Below are 15,414 nucleotides of genomic sequence, written 5' to 3' on the forward strand. Positions count from 1 at the left end.
CCGGCAGAATCCCAAGAATGAACTTTTTAGTTACTTCTTGACTTTTAAGCGCTCTATTGGCAGAACCTTGAAAACCTCCCGTACTACCGGTTGGCAGATTTGTTTGGATATCAAGTTATTCTGTGACTTTTACCCAAAACTGAAGTACAAGAGGGCAGCTAATAGATAGGCTCCATTGCTAAAGCGGCTTGTCTCCCAAAACCCAGGTTGACGATTGGATTCCCTCATCTTGTCCTTGTGCCAAAGTGTCTTTAGGCGGGACGAGTCAATCCCATCGGCGTGTGATTGAATCTGACAGGCCATGTAAAAGCATTTGAAGAAGAAGAAGAAGAAGAAAAAAAAAAGGAAGTCTTTCTCTGATAAAGCACGTGTGTGAAAAGCACTTACTGGGTTTCCTCTTGCACCGCAGACACATCAGTGACAGCAGGCTCAGAGACGCCACCGACACGACAGTCAGCACGGCGGGCAGCAGAACGCTGTTGTTCCCTGTCATGCCTGAAACTCACGCAGAGGACAGACCAGCTGTGAGGCCAGAGCAGAGCCGAGCACCGCGGCGGGCCGCGGCGCCAATCAGAATAGAGCTGGCCACTCTGTCATGGTTGAAGTCGCTGCTGTTTTCCGGTTCGCAGATGCAGAGCTGCAGGATGTGGTTGGCCAGAACACAACTGAACAGCTCGCATGGCCTGACGCTCGAGAAGAACTTTAGAGGAAGTTTGTTTCAGGCGTACGCTCTGAATCACTTTCTTTATCGATTGTTGAGGTTTCAACGGCAGTTTTGCTACTGGTAGAGTCAAACGAGAGAGACGTATTCAGTAAAGGCTGATTTCCTTATTTGAAGCGACTATTAACCCACATCTCTCTCTCTCTCTCTTTCTCTCTTTCTCTCTCTCTCTCTTTCGCTCTCTCTCTCTCTCGCCCACCATATTTCTTCAGTCTGCCAGGTCAGCATGTTTCTGCACAGAGAAAACAACTTTCAAATGGTTTGATCCTGAAAGATCTCAGCGTAGACGCCTGTCCAACAGAGCTGAAGGTTAAACCAGAAAACTGGGTTTTTAGATGCAGCATCGCACAAATGATCGAATTATTTGAACCTGTTATTTGTTATTTCTGAATTATTTGTGTTAGTTGAGGCTTAATATGTGGTAATGAAAATCTGTTTTTGTTGTTGCCACTAATGACGCTTCAGTCTGAATCAATCTATCAAACCGCTTTATCCCTTTTAACCCCCAAAAAAACAGGTCGAGTTAGAACCCCGCCAGAATGAAATTATCCAGCATTATGATTTAACTTAAAATATATGTTTTAAATAAAGATTACTGTAAAACACACTCTTGTTAAAAGGGATGACTTAAATTTTAACATCATTGGGTAATAATCATCATAATCTACTAGAAATTTAAAAAGTGGTGATTCTCAATAATCTCTGATGCTGTCTGGGACCTATTAACAGGGCTGAAAGTGTCTCCAATCTATTTGTCCAACTATTATGTTTGGAGTACCCCTAGGTTCCGTTCTCGGGCCACTGTTGTTTAATCAGTGCGCGCTTCCAAGAACACAACCTGTGGAGGAATATATATACTGTGACTATGCAGGGTATTTCCAGTAATACTAGATTTAGTGACTCCCGTTGACCTGAACGTATCGACTTTACTAAGTTCACTGGGGTAAGAAATCAATAGTTGGAAGAAAACGCTCCTAAATATCATCACAAAACACGATTATCTCTGGTAAAAATCTCTCACTTTAAGTTTTTTGTGTGTTTTCTGATCTCAGATAATTCAAATTTCACTATATTCCGGTTCCTTTACTTCCCCATGATAACAACTCTGAAGATGTGAACAATGTGGATCATTTAAGCTGCTTCTCAGACTTTTCAGCACAATTCTTGTCTGTATGTGGCATGTAAAAGGTGAAAAGAAAAGAGACAATAGCTGATATCTGCAGTTATTGTCAAAGAATTATAAATTAATTTCCAAAACAATCACATCACTTTATTTCTTTTTTCACGTTTCTGCTCAATCAGAAACGGCTTTGTTACATTGGTGAGTCTATTTTCATTAACTTCTCCATTCTACCCACAAATACACTGTTCAAATACTGTGTATTATTTTGTTAAATCACTAAACCGATGACTAACTACTCTCCACACTGAACGCTGACTCTGCAGCATAGGGCAGCTTGATTTTTTGGTAAACGTGCAGCCTTCATCATATACAGTTGCTTCTCTTCTGGGAAGCTGTAAGCTTTGGTTTGATATGTCTCGCGTTGTGGTGTCATTGTGACAGTTTCCAGGAGGTGGGACTTTTCCCATCACGGTCAGCCTGCACTTTATTGCTGCTGGTGGGGGAACGGCACAGCGTCTGGATGAAGCTGGGGGTTTCACGCTGTCGACAGCGATGAGATCAGAGCTTCCCCAGCAGCCGGTCTTTACTGATTTGGCAATGTTTTTAAAGTTTGGCAACAACCGTGTGTGTTCATGTCTGGAGAAATGCTGCTGACTGTTGTTGAACTCCAGGTCACTTCAATTTGTGGGCAGGAGATCCCAACATGCACAAACAAATAAAGTCATCTTAAAAAAAAGCAAAGAAGAAGAAGAAAAATGTAATTCTCCAGGTCTGTTACGACACCGCATTAGTTTTATATCCACGTAAAGCACATTATATTAAATCAGTTGAATTGAATTTTAGACTGCACCTTTTAATTTCTAATACTGTTGTCTATGCAATATTTATGTATTTATTTATGTATTTATTTATTTAGGTATTTTTTTTTATTTTTTATTCATTCATTCATTCATTCATTCATTCATTCATTCATTCATTTATTCATTTATTCATTTATTTATTTATTTGTTTGTTTGTTTATTCGGTGCAATAATAACCATCGCTAGTACACAATCCAGTCACTACCGACATTATCATGAAATACGGTCGCTGTTATCTTGCTTGTACATTATTGTTACAGTTATTTAAAAAAAAAATTTGAACACTGATTATAATTGTTCCTATTCTTTTTTCATACTGTCCACTTACTGCTGCAACCACGAAAATGTCCCCATCGTGGACAAATAAAGGCTCACCAATCAATTAATGGGAACTTATCAATTTAGCCAGTGTGTAACCATAAAAACATCCATGAATACGAATAATTAGGTGTTCAAAATTAAATAATTCAGGCATTAAATGAAGAAAAACTTTGTTTGATGTATTTGATATTCAGGGTTTCCTCAAATTCAACACGCTGAGGTAAAACTCAAAACAGAAACAGAACAAACTGACAAATTCCCAAATACATTCACCAACTCTCTACATATACATTGACTTCAGTTTTCATTGGCTGAAATGATAATAATTCAATACTATATTAGTTTGTACTGAATTACAGTTTATCATTTGTACTGATCTGTCTCAGAACTGTAGCTCGGAGCCATTTCCTTTTAAAATAATGCAAAAATAAAGTTTTTGCAACTAAGACAGCTCCATCTAATCAGTTTTCCATGAGCTTAATTTGACTAGAATAATATTTGTCTGTGTTTTTTTGTCTGTCAGCTGTGAAAAACACATGAAATGTCTTCAGAAACTCATAGTTTCGAAGCAGATTCTAGTCATAGATGTGGTCATGTCCAACTTAAGCATTCATATTTAAGATAATATTGATTAGCCTAAAACAAACCAAAGTGATAAACAGAATAGGGTGAGTTCCGATGTGTGTGTATGTGTGTCTTACCTTCAGGGGTCCAGCTGCCCTCATTCTTATGAAATTTCTGAAAACTGCAGCAGCTCAACACTCAACCTGCTTCCTCTTTCAACACCTCCACACATCGGTCCAACACACATCTGTAACCTCTGCGTGGTCTGCCATGGACACACACACACACACACACACAGACAGATGGTTCTTGAAGCAAGTTACTTTTCAAGAATGCTCCCCAGGGATTAACCAAGTATTTCTGGTTATGATTTGCCCTGATTTGTCTCTTTTAGGTTTGAACTACTGAGTATTTTTTCATGTGTTTTTTTTTTTGTTTTAAGTTCTATTTCAATCGAGCAATCTGATTGCGCCATTGAAAAAATGTATGTCCAGGTTTTCATGGATTATGTATCAACAACAAAGTCTATTTTATGTACATTTGGTGGGTAAAAAAAAAAAATCATGTTTCCGCCCGGTTTCGAACCGGGGACCTTTCGCGTGTGAGGCGAACGTGATAACCACTACACTACGGAAACTCAGTTAAAGTGGGTATCGGACATTTGACTTAAAAAGGATCAAGAACCACTGATAGGTTTCTGGAGGGTGGATTACGCTCATGTTTAATTCGCCTCCCTGGATGTACATAGCTGAACGTCTGGCGCCTCATTGCTCTGATAGAAAAAGGGGAGCTCCGTTTATTTAACGTATTTAACGCACTTTGCGTGATGACGACACCATAATTTCGCAACGTAAGAGCACGCACGTGACACACGTACAGCACGGGCCCGGCGCGCTGTGCTAACGTCGGATGTAAATATTAATCTTTTCTTAAACTTTTGGTAGTTTTTCATCGCTGGAGGCGGACTCCCGCTCCTCCCGCTGCCACCCTGGTTCCCGTGAGAGGCGGGCCGCACTCCAGAAGCTGGCCGGGCCACACCCTCCGCTCCCGTCTCCTCCTCATCCTTTCTGTTGTTTGTTGTTGTTCACTGCTCGAACAGACAGTCGCGCGGCGCGGCTCGTGCTAAACGCCTCCTGCCCCGCGCGCATGCAGCAGAATGGCTCGAGCGGCTCCGGCGGCTCGGACGCCTGCGGCAGGGAGCGGCAGTCCTCCCCGTCCTTCAGCCCGCTGTCCGCCGCCGCGACTACGCGGGTGAGGCGGTTCATTCAGGAGCGACGGTCGCTGCCGCTGCCCAGAGTGATGGTGGTGTTCTCGGCCGCGGGGGACACCGACAAACCGGGCGATGCCATGTCCAGCTCGGACCCTGCGGAGGACGAGTTCCGGAAGCCGGCCTCCCCGACGCCGAGCCTCGCTCTGAGCAAGCCTCTCCGCTCTACGCTGAGCGCCGCGGAGCAGGAGGTAGGCCGTGTTCAACACCGAATAAAACCCGTTAAAACACCGGCAGGTAACAGGGAAACCCACAACGAGCCTCACAGAGTGCACACGCACAAATATACACATGTATTCCTCTTAACCCAACGCACTCATTGAAAAAAGTGCAAAGCATGCGACCAGGAGCAACTTGGCCAAAGTTCAATTAAATAATATGACTAATGTAAATGTACAGTTATTTATGCAGAGGGCAAGTTCCTGATTGGCTGGCAGCTCTGCCACGTGACTTTTCTTAATGAGATGCCACGTGATTATCTTCTAAACATGGCCACAGCTGCTTGATCCTCTTACGATACTTACTTCTCCAGATTGGGAAAAAAAAAAAACCTCCTCCGACACACACACACACACACACACACACACACACACACACACACACACACACACACACACACACCGAGTAGGCGTTAACTTGTCATTTCTGGGCCTTTAAACTGAGCAGAGGGCTGAAGACCACCAGGGGCTGGTCTTAAAAGCCACTCCATATTCATCTCAGTGTCATTACATAAATCAAAACTTAGATTAAAAGTTTGCTCAGCTGTGTACCAGTTGCTTGTGCAGGAGGGACACCTACAGCTGGGGGTGTCAAACACATTTAAGTACAGCTTCTTTGGAATTTTTACCATTTGTTTGGTGGTTTGACTGGATTGGAGTATCTTGTGTTTGCCGCCCCTGGTCTAAAGTGAATTCAGCTCAGAAGAAAAGTGATTCATCGCATATAAACTAGTTTCACGATATTTTTATGAGGTGATTGACTCACAAAATATGTTGGATGAGGTCTTCTTGTTCTGTAAAGGAGAAATGTACAGCTGTTTCCCACAAATCCCTTCATAGTTGACATTTCACTATGTATAAATTGTGAAAAAAAACAACAAAGTACATTGATGTATAGAGACGGTCAGTTTTTCAGCCCTTTAAGAAAGCATTTTGACATGTGAAGAGGGAGTCAAAATTGTATGATTTTAAAAGAGATGCAATAATCTTGTCATTTGTGTTTCACACTCTTGCCTGACAACAAAAAAATACTTGGTTCACTTCTGAGTTTACGAGCCTTTTGATGGCTGATTAAAAGGATTACTGAGGAGGACGGACGAGTCACTTCTCCTCATTTCTGCTTTATGTTAATTATAGCATATTTTCATAAGTTACTGTTGCAAGTTAGTGCAATTTCCTTTTATGGCGGTGGTGATTAAAATTCTAAACTTTCAACACAGCAAATTAAAGTAATCGTTCACCCATAAACGTAATTTACACTGGATGCCAGTGAATACATGAAGGAAGGCAAAACAGTTTTTGGGAGCTTGAAAAAAGAATCCCGCTGACCTGTAAAGTGTGTGTGGAGGTGCATTATGGTGGTGGTACAGGATGATTCGACTCAAGATGTATAATTTACACTGAGATCTGAGAACATGACATATCTGCATACACAACGTAGTTGTGACACAATATAGCGCCAACGTGTGTTTTGATCAAATATCCATAAATGAGCGTTACACTCTCACACGGACACTTCTTTTATATGTTGTTGTTTTTTTTCCCCCTCAGTTCCCCGAAGTTATTTCTCTGAACGTTGGAGGCACGTACTTCACCACGCGCCTGTCCACTCTGCGGCGGTACGAGGACACCATGCTGGCCGCCATGTTCAGCGGACGTCACTACATCCCGCGCGACGCTGAGGGGCGTTACTTCATCGATCGGGACGGAGCGTATTTTGGGTGAGCAGCTGTTCCCTGTGGAGTAAAACCTAACCGGCCGCGTTCTTATCTTGTTTGTTAAATCTTCTCACGCGACAGAAACCCTTGTTCGACGACAGTTATTCTGTGGGAAGTTTGTAAATGTCATTGTAATGGAGGGCAAACTTTTAGTTCCCAGGTAGCTTCACGCTCTGCGTTCTGAAAGACGTTTCCAGGCCGCTGAAGGCAGCTCATTATATTCTGACAGACGTTGGTGAATCAGGTACTCTGAGAAGTAAATTGGTCTCTTCTGCTCACACTCTCGGCTCATTTGCATTTCTATTTCTGCGTTGCTTTTTAACTCCTTTGTTGCTTATGTTTTCACTCGTCTGTGCTGATATGTAATGGGTTGAGTCTGAGTGGCCTGTCACTCCACAGCCGCCACTCAGGTGGACAGAGGAGGGAAAAGTTGTAAACAACCAGCAGAAACAAGCTACTCAGGATTTAAATTCTCCTCTATACAACATACTGCAACATGTAGTTCATTTTAAAAACAAGTGGGACAGACAAGGAAAATGTTAACTTTTAAAAACTGTGAAACTTCTTTTGATATTAAGGTGTTTTTTTTTAGCAACGTTATAACCTGCTACACTGTTCCCATGTGGGTTTTATGAACTTTTATCAGTTTTACTGCACAATGTCACCCCAGGATGAACAATACCATCCTCTATGGAGCTGCTGTTCTAGTAGCAAACAACTTTGTGAGGGCAAAAGTGCTTTACGTATGAACAGACCGATGATCCTCCAACATTTCACCTCCACGGAAATCTGCAAACTATAGTTCATTTTTATCTTCGTGTCGTTTTCTTCTACTTTTCTCTCGGTTGTTTGTAGCTGCAGTCACACTGTGAGGCAGTGGTCAAGAAATATCTGCCTGCGTTAGACAGAGTTTTGGATGGTAGCTGTCCTGAGATTACTGTCTCACTTTGCAACCGAAGGCTGCAGACTTTAATCCACAATCAAGGATATTCTCAAGATTATTCATCTCGCCATTATTCATCAGTGGCGACCAAAATCACACATTCATCAGCCTTTTGCGCAAAGGAGTGCAGCTGCGTCATTAAAAAATAATGCAAATGAAAACATCTAAACTTCATATATTATGTTTTTAAAACAGCCTGGATTTAAACAGAATAAAAAACAATCATTATGTTAAAATTAGGCTATTTGCTTCCTGGTGAAATTACAGTCAAATATCTAAAAAAGCAAGTCATGATGCTGAAACTGTGTTAGATATTGACCAGTTGCAGACCTCTGGTCTGGATGAAGTGTCGAGTGTAAAGAGTGTGTGACGGGACCAGAAAGCTGGATTGCAGGTATCCTGTGAGCTGTAATCAGGTTGTGATCAGCCAGCTGTGAGGATCTATCTTCCCTTTCTTTCTGGTGCTGTCATTTATTTATTGCTCAGCGATTTGTCACTTTTTGTGCGTTCAACCCGCTGGGGCGCTTTCCGTGTCTCCGTGGAGAAACTGTCGACAAAATAAGCACCGTTTTAGGATAGCATGTCTCCGCTGTCTTTATGACGGCTGGATTTCTCCCTCGCCCCCGTCTGCACTGAGGCTGCGTGGAACGACTATAAACACTTTTGATGTCGCGGTCTGACGGCACATCTTAAGGATTATTTCTGAGAGACCAAAACCCAGCGGTACGAGTCTCCTCCTCTTCACTGTAACAGGCACAGGATCCCACTTTGAGAACAGAACAGAGGCAGACATAACGTCTTAATCGGTGCAGTCGTCCAAAACAACATGGCTGAAAGTAACGAGTTTAAATTAAAAAAATGTAACTTCAATGTGGATATTTACACACTGAAGCCTTTAAATTCATAAAGATGGACGATTACATGTTAATATAATTCTCTCAAATCTCTTGCAGTCTTTCGTAAAACAACCAAAATCACATCAATTTCACTATTTCCATTAAAAAAGTCGTTAAATAGGCTTGAGCCCCACTTAAAGATTGCCTGTACATTATAAAGTGCTGCACACATTGTGTTGTGCCTTACCACATTTACTGGGCGTATATTCAAAAATAGAAACTGCCACTTGCAGTAGTTACTTGTACAATTTGCATCTACATTTTCTTTATATGTTTTTGGTAAATGTATCAGGTGAACTAACTGGGGGAAAAGGGAAAAAGGCCACACATGTTGTTTATGATGTCATAAGTGGAAAGAATATGGTCATGTGTTATGAGCTACATAAACACACTGCTAACATTTAACACATTTTCATTTAATAGTTTCTTATCGTTAGTAGTTTTGTTGTATGGGAGCATCAACTGACACCAAGAGTGAACACAGAGGAGTGAGTCTCCTGAAGGCACCTCAAGGTGTTCTCTTTAAACAAACAAGAGTTTGAACCCGTCACTGTTTACTCTGCGTTGCCTGACAGGTCGGATTATTGTGTTTGCCTACAGTCGAGTCCAAAGACAAACTACAGCTGTGTACAGCTTATCGGGATGTTTTAAGCTTCACGGCTTTTTAAACCATCAGACACACTAAAAGGACCTGCTGAGGGATCCATAAATTACAACGAGCTGTACAAACTATCCACCTCTTGGTGGTGCTGGATTAAGAATGGAGAAATGATGAAAGTCGACAGGCTGAATGGCTGTACGACAAGACATAGAGGCTGGACCGAAGTGGCCCAGCATGAGCATCCCCGGAGCCACGCCGCCAGCACGCCTCAGAGGGAGAAGCATATTGCTTTAAATATGAATGTGGCGACAAGCAGAGCCTGTGTATTACGACTTATGTAAGAAGTGGGTTGAGTCGGGGTCACTTCTGAAGTGTGCGTCTGCAATTAATGATTTAAAAACAAGGAGCTGGCAGGATGAGAGATGGGACATATGTAGCCGCATAAAAAAATGATAAAATAAGGAAAACGCCTCGCTGCAGGAGCTCAGCCGGGCGTTTCAGGGCCGATTGTCTCTCCAGAAAAATAAATCCTCCTCCGAGTTGATGATGACTGCAGCAGCAGCTTTTCCTCCAGGAGTCCTCCGAACGTCCTCCGATGCTAAAGAACCTTTCAGGTTCTGCAGCAGAAAAGAGAAAAGTAACATAGATTTTTATTTTTATTTTTTTACATTGCAGTGATGGAGATGCATGTAACGTTTTACCGCTAAAGAAATTTGTTGCTTTGGACATAAATAAGTGGAAAAACAGACACATCAAGTAAAGGTAGATTAAAAAAAAAAAAAAAAACAACACATTTCTTTGGAGGTCAGATATTTCTTACATTGCACCATTTCCTGGACCCCTTGTTCTTCTTTACACTGAAGGCAGTTCTAAACAGACTGTTCATATGTTGGCGGTTGTTCCCCTCCAGCAGAGTGAATTCAGATCCAATCAGACACCTTCCCGCTGGCATCACCCGACGGATCAGCACCACATCACACCTGCCTAAAACTTTAGCGCACGACCGTGTTTATGTTGTGATGTGGCGCAGCAGTGAGCGTGATTATGTAACCACAGGTATAATGATTCTTCTGTGGTGGGGGAGTCGGGGGCTCGTCAGTCCCCCCGAGAAAAAGGTGCCACATTTTCTCTTTCTTAGTTTGGCCGTGAAAGTGCGTCACGCTCTGAGCGCAGCCGTCAGTGATTCATCCAGCACAGCGACATTATATCAGCAAGGTAGTTTAATAGTGACCCTCCAAGAAAACACCTTCGTCTGATGAATGATTTTAGCTCAGAATAGCAGATTTTATTATGTGTGATCAACGGCAAACAAGTGGAATAGAAATATATATTAATGGGAAAAAGATATCAAAACAACAGTTTATGGATTTTTCTTTTAACTGTTTACAATAACATGTTTTTCTTTTAGTTGATGTCATAAACAAACACCTCAATGAAAGCAATGTGACTTTTTCAAACTGAGCTAAAGATGGAGGCTTTATAAAGGAAAAAATAAAATAACCTGAATTCATCTGACAGACAAAACTAAATATATCAGACGAGCTTCATGTGAGAATTTCAGATGACGATCGGTCCAATAAACACCACTCGACCACCAACTCACCAATCTGGACGGATTCTACCGGAAAAGCAGTTTGTTTCTTTGTCGTGCAAAAATAAAAATAAAAGCTAGCAGGTTAATATACAAACAGGTCTGCTGGACAAACTGTGGACATTTTGATGCAAATCTTATGTTTTTCTTTGAGAAATGTCAACAGTTATTTTGGGAAACTGTAAGTGAAGAATTAAGACACATAGTTTGGACATGAACTGCCCAGGAGCTGTTTGATCTTATTTCTTTCAAGTCGTCCCACAGAATGACAAATATCTGTTAACAATATTGTTTGTTGTGAGCAAGAAATGCAATGGGGACAAAATGGTGGTGAAGAAGCAACAACAAATGGTGGGAGAAGAAATCTTCTGAATGGAACAGCTAACACACATTCTCAGACTCCAAGAAGTACAGCTGGAAGAAAAAACTGAGGGACTGAATTATGAAGAATGAGCAATGTATAAATCTGTCTTCTCATTTAAAGGCCTCCAGAGAAATTTCAACTTCTGAGCTGTTGTCCTACTGTGTTTCTGAGCTGCGGCGTATCGAACGCAGCGACGCCACTGAAAGGAGTTCAGTCAGCTGGAGGATCGCGTACAGACATGGTGACTGAAGGCTGAATCTGTTGCTGTCATGTTGTCCACAGGGACATCCTGAACTTCCTCCGGGAAGGCGAGCTTCCTCACCGGGACCGAGTGCGAGCGGTGCACAGGGAGGCTCAGTACTACGCCCTCGGCCCCCTGCTGGACAGTCTGGAGGACATCCAGCCGCTGACGGGGGAGAAGGTCCGCCAAGCGTTCCTCGACCTGCTGCCCTACTACCGAGGTAACTGTCCACCTCCACCTCCACCTCCACCTCCACCGTCAAGTTGCACAGTAACCGTTTCCCTTGCAGACAATCTGGAGCGTATCATGGAGATCGCCAAACTGAGGGCCATGCAGAAAAAAGCGCGCTTCGCCAAGCTGAAGATCTGCGTGTACAAGGAAGAGATGCCCATCACGCCGTACGAGCGTCCCCTCTTTAACTCTCTGCGCTTCGAGCGCTCGGACAGCGAGGCCAAACTGTTTGAGCACCACTGCGAGGTGGACGTCTCCTTCGGGCCGTGGGAGGCGGTGGCCGACGTCTACGACCTGCTGCACTGCATCGTCAGCGACCTGGCGGAGCGCGGCATCACGGCGGAGCAGCAGTGCATCGGCGTCTGCGACAAGCACCTCATCAACCATTACTACTGCAAGAGGCCCATCTACGAGTTCAAGATCACGTGGTGGTGAGACTCGGACCAAGACGCGAAAATAACGACGGCTCCTCTTTTACTCAGCCGATATTGGTTTTTGTATTGACGTTGCCAATATTTTGTGCTGACATCTTCAATGTGACCCTTTAAGTCATGTTCCGAGTATCGTTTCTCCCAAAATAGGTGTTTATGTGGAAGGCTCCTAAGGAAAGAAATCAGCCACACTTTCCGGTGAAATCCAGGTAACTAAAAACTCACCCGAGCTCCAGAAACCTCTGAGCTTCGACCTCTCACCTCAATGCAGTTATACAGGTGTGCCTCAGTACCTCGTCATGTCAGGGTGTACGTACAGGTGCAGACACACCCCTTTGTTCACGAAACGTTTTGGTCCAAGAGCTCAGTTTAACTCTCCTCTCTAGCCTTTGCTTGACTGCAGGTCTGTTTACCTTTTCAGTGACGACCCGGAGACATTTCAGCTGTAGCTTGCAGTTTCAAACCCGTATGCATTCAAGCTTATTGCAGCCCTCGGAGCCCGCTACACGTAATTATGCACAAAAGACGAGCAAATTGCAGAAAACTATGCTTCAAGTCACAGCTATGCACATTGAGGATGAGTGACGGGCTGCTCCTGTAGCTGGAGCCTATCTCGTCTGTCAGACGCACGTTTAAGAATATGACTGAAGACGGTCTGCAGTGCGTCTGATTGACAGATTCGTTTCACTTTTAATCAATGCAGCCGCCCGTCGACCTTTAGATGAGGGCGAGGGGAGGCGGGAGCGTGAGCAGGGAGGATTCCAGCTGTAGTTTTCAGTCTGACTGCGTTCGCCGCGGCCCTGCTTATTGCAGCGTTTGCAGGAGTCTGCCTCAGGTCGCGGCGACACACCTGCAGGACAAGTTGAAGGCAGCTTCTGTAGCCGGGCTGATTCAATCTGACCTGCGTCTGCGGTGGCGCACATTAAACCATCAGCAGGCGGACGTCACTTTGAATCCACTCAGTCGTCTGCGTGGGCAGCTTAAAGCAAAACTTATCTCCAGCCGCCACAAACATGAGTCAGTCGAGTCAGATCAGACTGAAGCTGCTGGTTCACAAATCACTTAGTCTCGACATGAAGTTTATCGCCGTGTAGCCGAGGCTTGTAGCCGATTTTAATTCAAAATATTTGTCAAAAGCGCAACGTTTCACATTGAAGTGGGCGACAAAGACCTCATCTCAAATTCAAAAAGCCAAATCCTTCCTTTGTGTGTCTGTTATGTTCTATACATTTTCTTCTTTAATACTTATTGTTTATATTTCACTCTTCCACAAGAGAACCTTGTAGTAAATACTGAATATTATATTGTAAGTAAGCTGTATATTTTAGGGCTTGGTTTTATTCCACTACCTGTGAGAGAGTATATTTTCTTTACGCAGCCTCCTGAGGAGCGTGCTTTTACAAAATTGAGGTTATTGATCCGACCGGGAGGAGCTGGATTCAGGGATGCACAATACAGATGGTCGATTAAAGCAGGGGTGTCCAACATGAGGCCCGCCGGGCCAAAACCGGCCCGCAACAAGCTCCAATCCGGCCAAGCCACCAAGAAAATAGCAAAAAATTCAAAGAAAACATGAAGAAGAAAAAAACTGTAATGAGAAGTTTATCTCATTCGGCAAAATATACATGCATTGTGTAAGATTTGGGACTTTAGGTACATTTACAGCTGATTTTATAAGACATAAATTGTGTATAATGTGTTTTCTTTATACTGGTTTTCAAAATTCTGATAAAAAGAGTTGGAATATAATTCAATTAAACGGTCAGATTACATCTTAAGATATGTAAGTCTACAAATCTAAATACTTCCAGATTATACATGGTTTTATTTCTTTTTAGATATCTGCATGAAAGCGATGAAACGAGCATTAGCCTCAAAGCCGGGCTGTCAGGGTGAGTTTGTAAAAACACGCAGAATGCAGCAGATTAAGCACATTTATTTGTGACATTTTACTGTATTTTGCAGCAGAAAGTTTCGTTAAAATAGGTTTACAGTGAGATTGTGGTCATTTTCAGTAATAATATTATTATTTATTTATTTTTTTACATAAATATAAACGTTTTCACCATGTTTACTCTGCGCCACAACAAAGAAAAACTTTAACTTGAATGTTTATTTAGACTGTATTTTACCGATCCGCTCAGGATGAAATGGGAATGTTTGTGTTTGATGGATTAAACAAAAGTCTTATTTATGCTTGAATGAGTTTAGCGTCACAAACAAATTGCGGTAAAATGATGTTTGTATGTTAAAGGCGCTGGTTTGCTGCACAGTTCTGTGTGGAGTTTGCATGTTCTGCAGCCTGACTGGAGCGACCTGCGATCAGATGTGACAGATGCTTTAATTCCACTCCATTTAACTTTTCCACCAGGTGGAAGCGAATAAGTCCACACGGAGCCTCCGCCACTCGCAGTATTGTGCATCCCTGCCTGGATTTGTTGCACACTAACAAATATTTGCAGTTCCTGATGCCGGTCGAGTCTGTCAGAGGGAATCTTAATGCTCAACAGCGTCAGTTGTTGTTTTTCCACGTCTCCTGCTGTACTTGATAAAGTGTGAGCACCTTGTGATTGTAACAGAGATATTTTATTGTATTCGTTCCTCGTGTGAACTTATCCGACGAGCGCCTCCGACTGTTGAGGGAAACATTTGTTGATTTATCTTCACTAAGAAAGCCGACATGTTTAATTTTATCTATGTTGTTTATTATGGGGGTTTTTCCTGTCACATGCAGGAGCCATCCTCTGGAGCACTACTTAGCGTAAATATTCCCAATGTTCCGTTTGCAACGTTTCTAATGTTTTTATATGGTTATTTATCTGTTTCTGTTGGCTTCTGGGAAGCTCCGGATCTGAAGTCGTCCTTTGTTTCTTTGTAGTGAAAACGCAAAGTGTCATTTTTATTGATTATGGTAAATTAAAGTTGGTAATTGCAATCAGCAGTTTCCTCTTTTATTCACGCACAGATCTATAAATGTAAACTCTGCTGTGAAACCCGAGGGATTCCGTGCCGGTCGTCTAAAGTTCAGATGTATCTGGGGGTTAAGTTGCATTGTGGGTAATTCCTTCCCGCTGTGCTGCGAGCTCGTCCAGGTTCAGCACCACGGAGAGCGCCGAGGCTCACATCCTGTGTGTAGAAATATCAGCTCGCCCGCCGGCATCTTTCATTTCCCCCTCCGCTAATATATGCAAGATATCTACACAGCTATTTTAGAGGGGTTTAGCATTTAAATTGTATTTTTTATTAACCCCTTATAGGGCATATGTACAATATATGTGCAAAATCAAAGGTTAAACTCTAAGGTAGATGTTATTTCTAAACATC

General features: G+C 42.7%; 2 protein-coding genes across 5 annotated transcripts in view; one reads left to right on the forward strand and one right to left on the reverse strand.

Moving 5' to 3' along the window:
• Window positions 1–5,174, reverse strand: part of LOC308121483 (uncharacterized protein) — a 9,578-nt gene extending 4,404 nt beyond the window's left edge. For 2 of the 3 annotated variants that reach the window (XM_080482736.1, XM_080482734.1), the window contains exon 1: window positions 388–839. In XM_080482736.1, coding sequence (XP_080338862.1) covers window positions 388–493 — 106 coding nt within the window. In that variant the 5' untranslated portion in view covers window positions 494–839. Of the gene's footprint in view, window positions 1–387; window positions 840–3,726 lie in introns of those variants that run through there. The other variant, XM_080482735.1, reaches the window with a different exon arrangement.
• On the forward strand, window positions 4,452–15,023 carry kctd7 (potassium channel tetramerization domain containing 7; the record flags this gene model as incomplete). Of its 2 annotated transcripts, XM_080482732.1 has the most annotated exons (7): window positions 4,452–5,047; window positions 6,626–6,795; window positions 11,470–11,648; window positions 11,718–12,090; window positions 12,241–12,299; window positions 13,929–13,982; window positions 14,462–15,023. In XM_080482732.1, 5 exons carry the CDS (start codon window positions 4,736–4,738, stop codon window positions 12,290–12,292), a joined length of 1,086 nt encoding a protein of 361 aa, XP_080338858.1. The 2 variants fall into 2 exon arrangements, with proteins under 2 accessions (XP_080338858.1, XP_080338859.1); XM_080482733.1 differs by lacking the exons at window positions 12,241–12,299; window positions 13,929–13,982; window positions 14,462–15,023 and having other exon boundaries at window positions 4,736–5,047; window positions 11,718–12,094.
• Window positions 15,024–15,414: the final 391 nt, after the last annotated feature.

The sequence above is a fragment of the Lipophrys pholis genome (genome assembly GCF_963383615.2).
Source record: "Lipophrys pholis genome assembly, chromosome: 16".
NCBI classification, from domain to species: Eukaryota; Metazoa; Chordata; class Actinopteri; order Blenniiformes; family Blenniidae; genus Lipophrys; species Lipophrys pholis.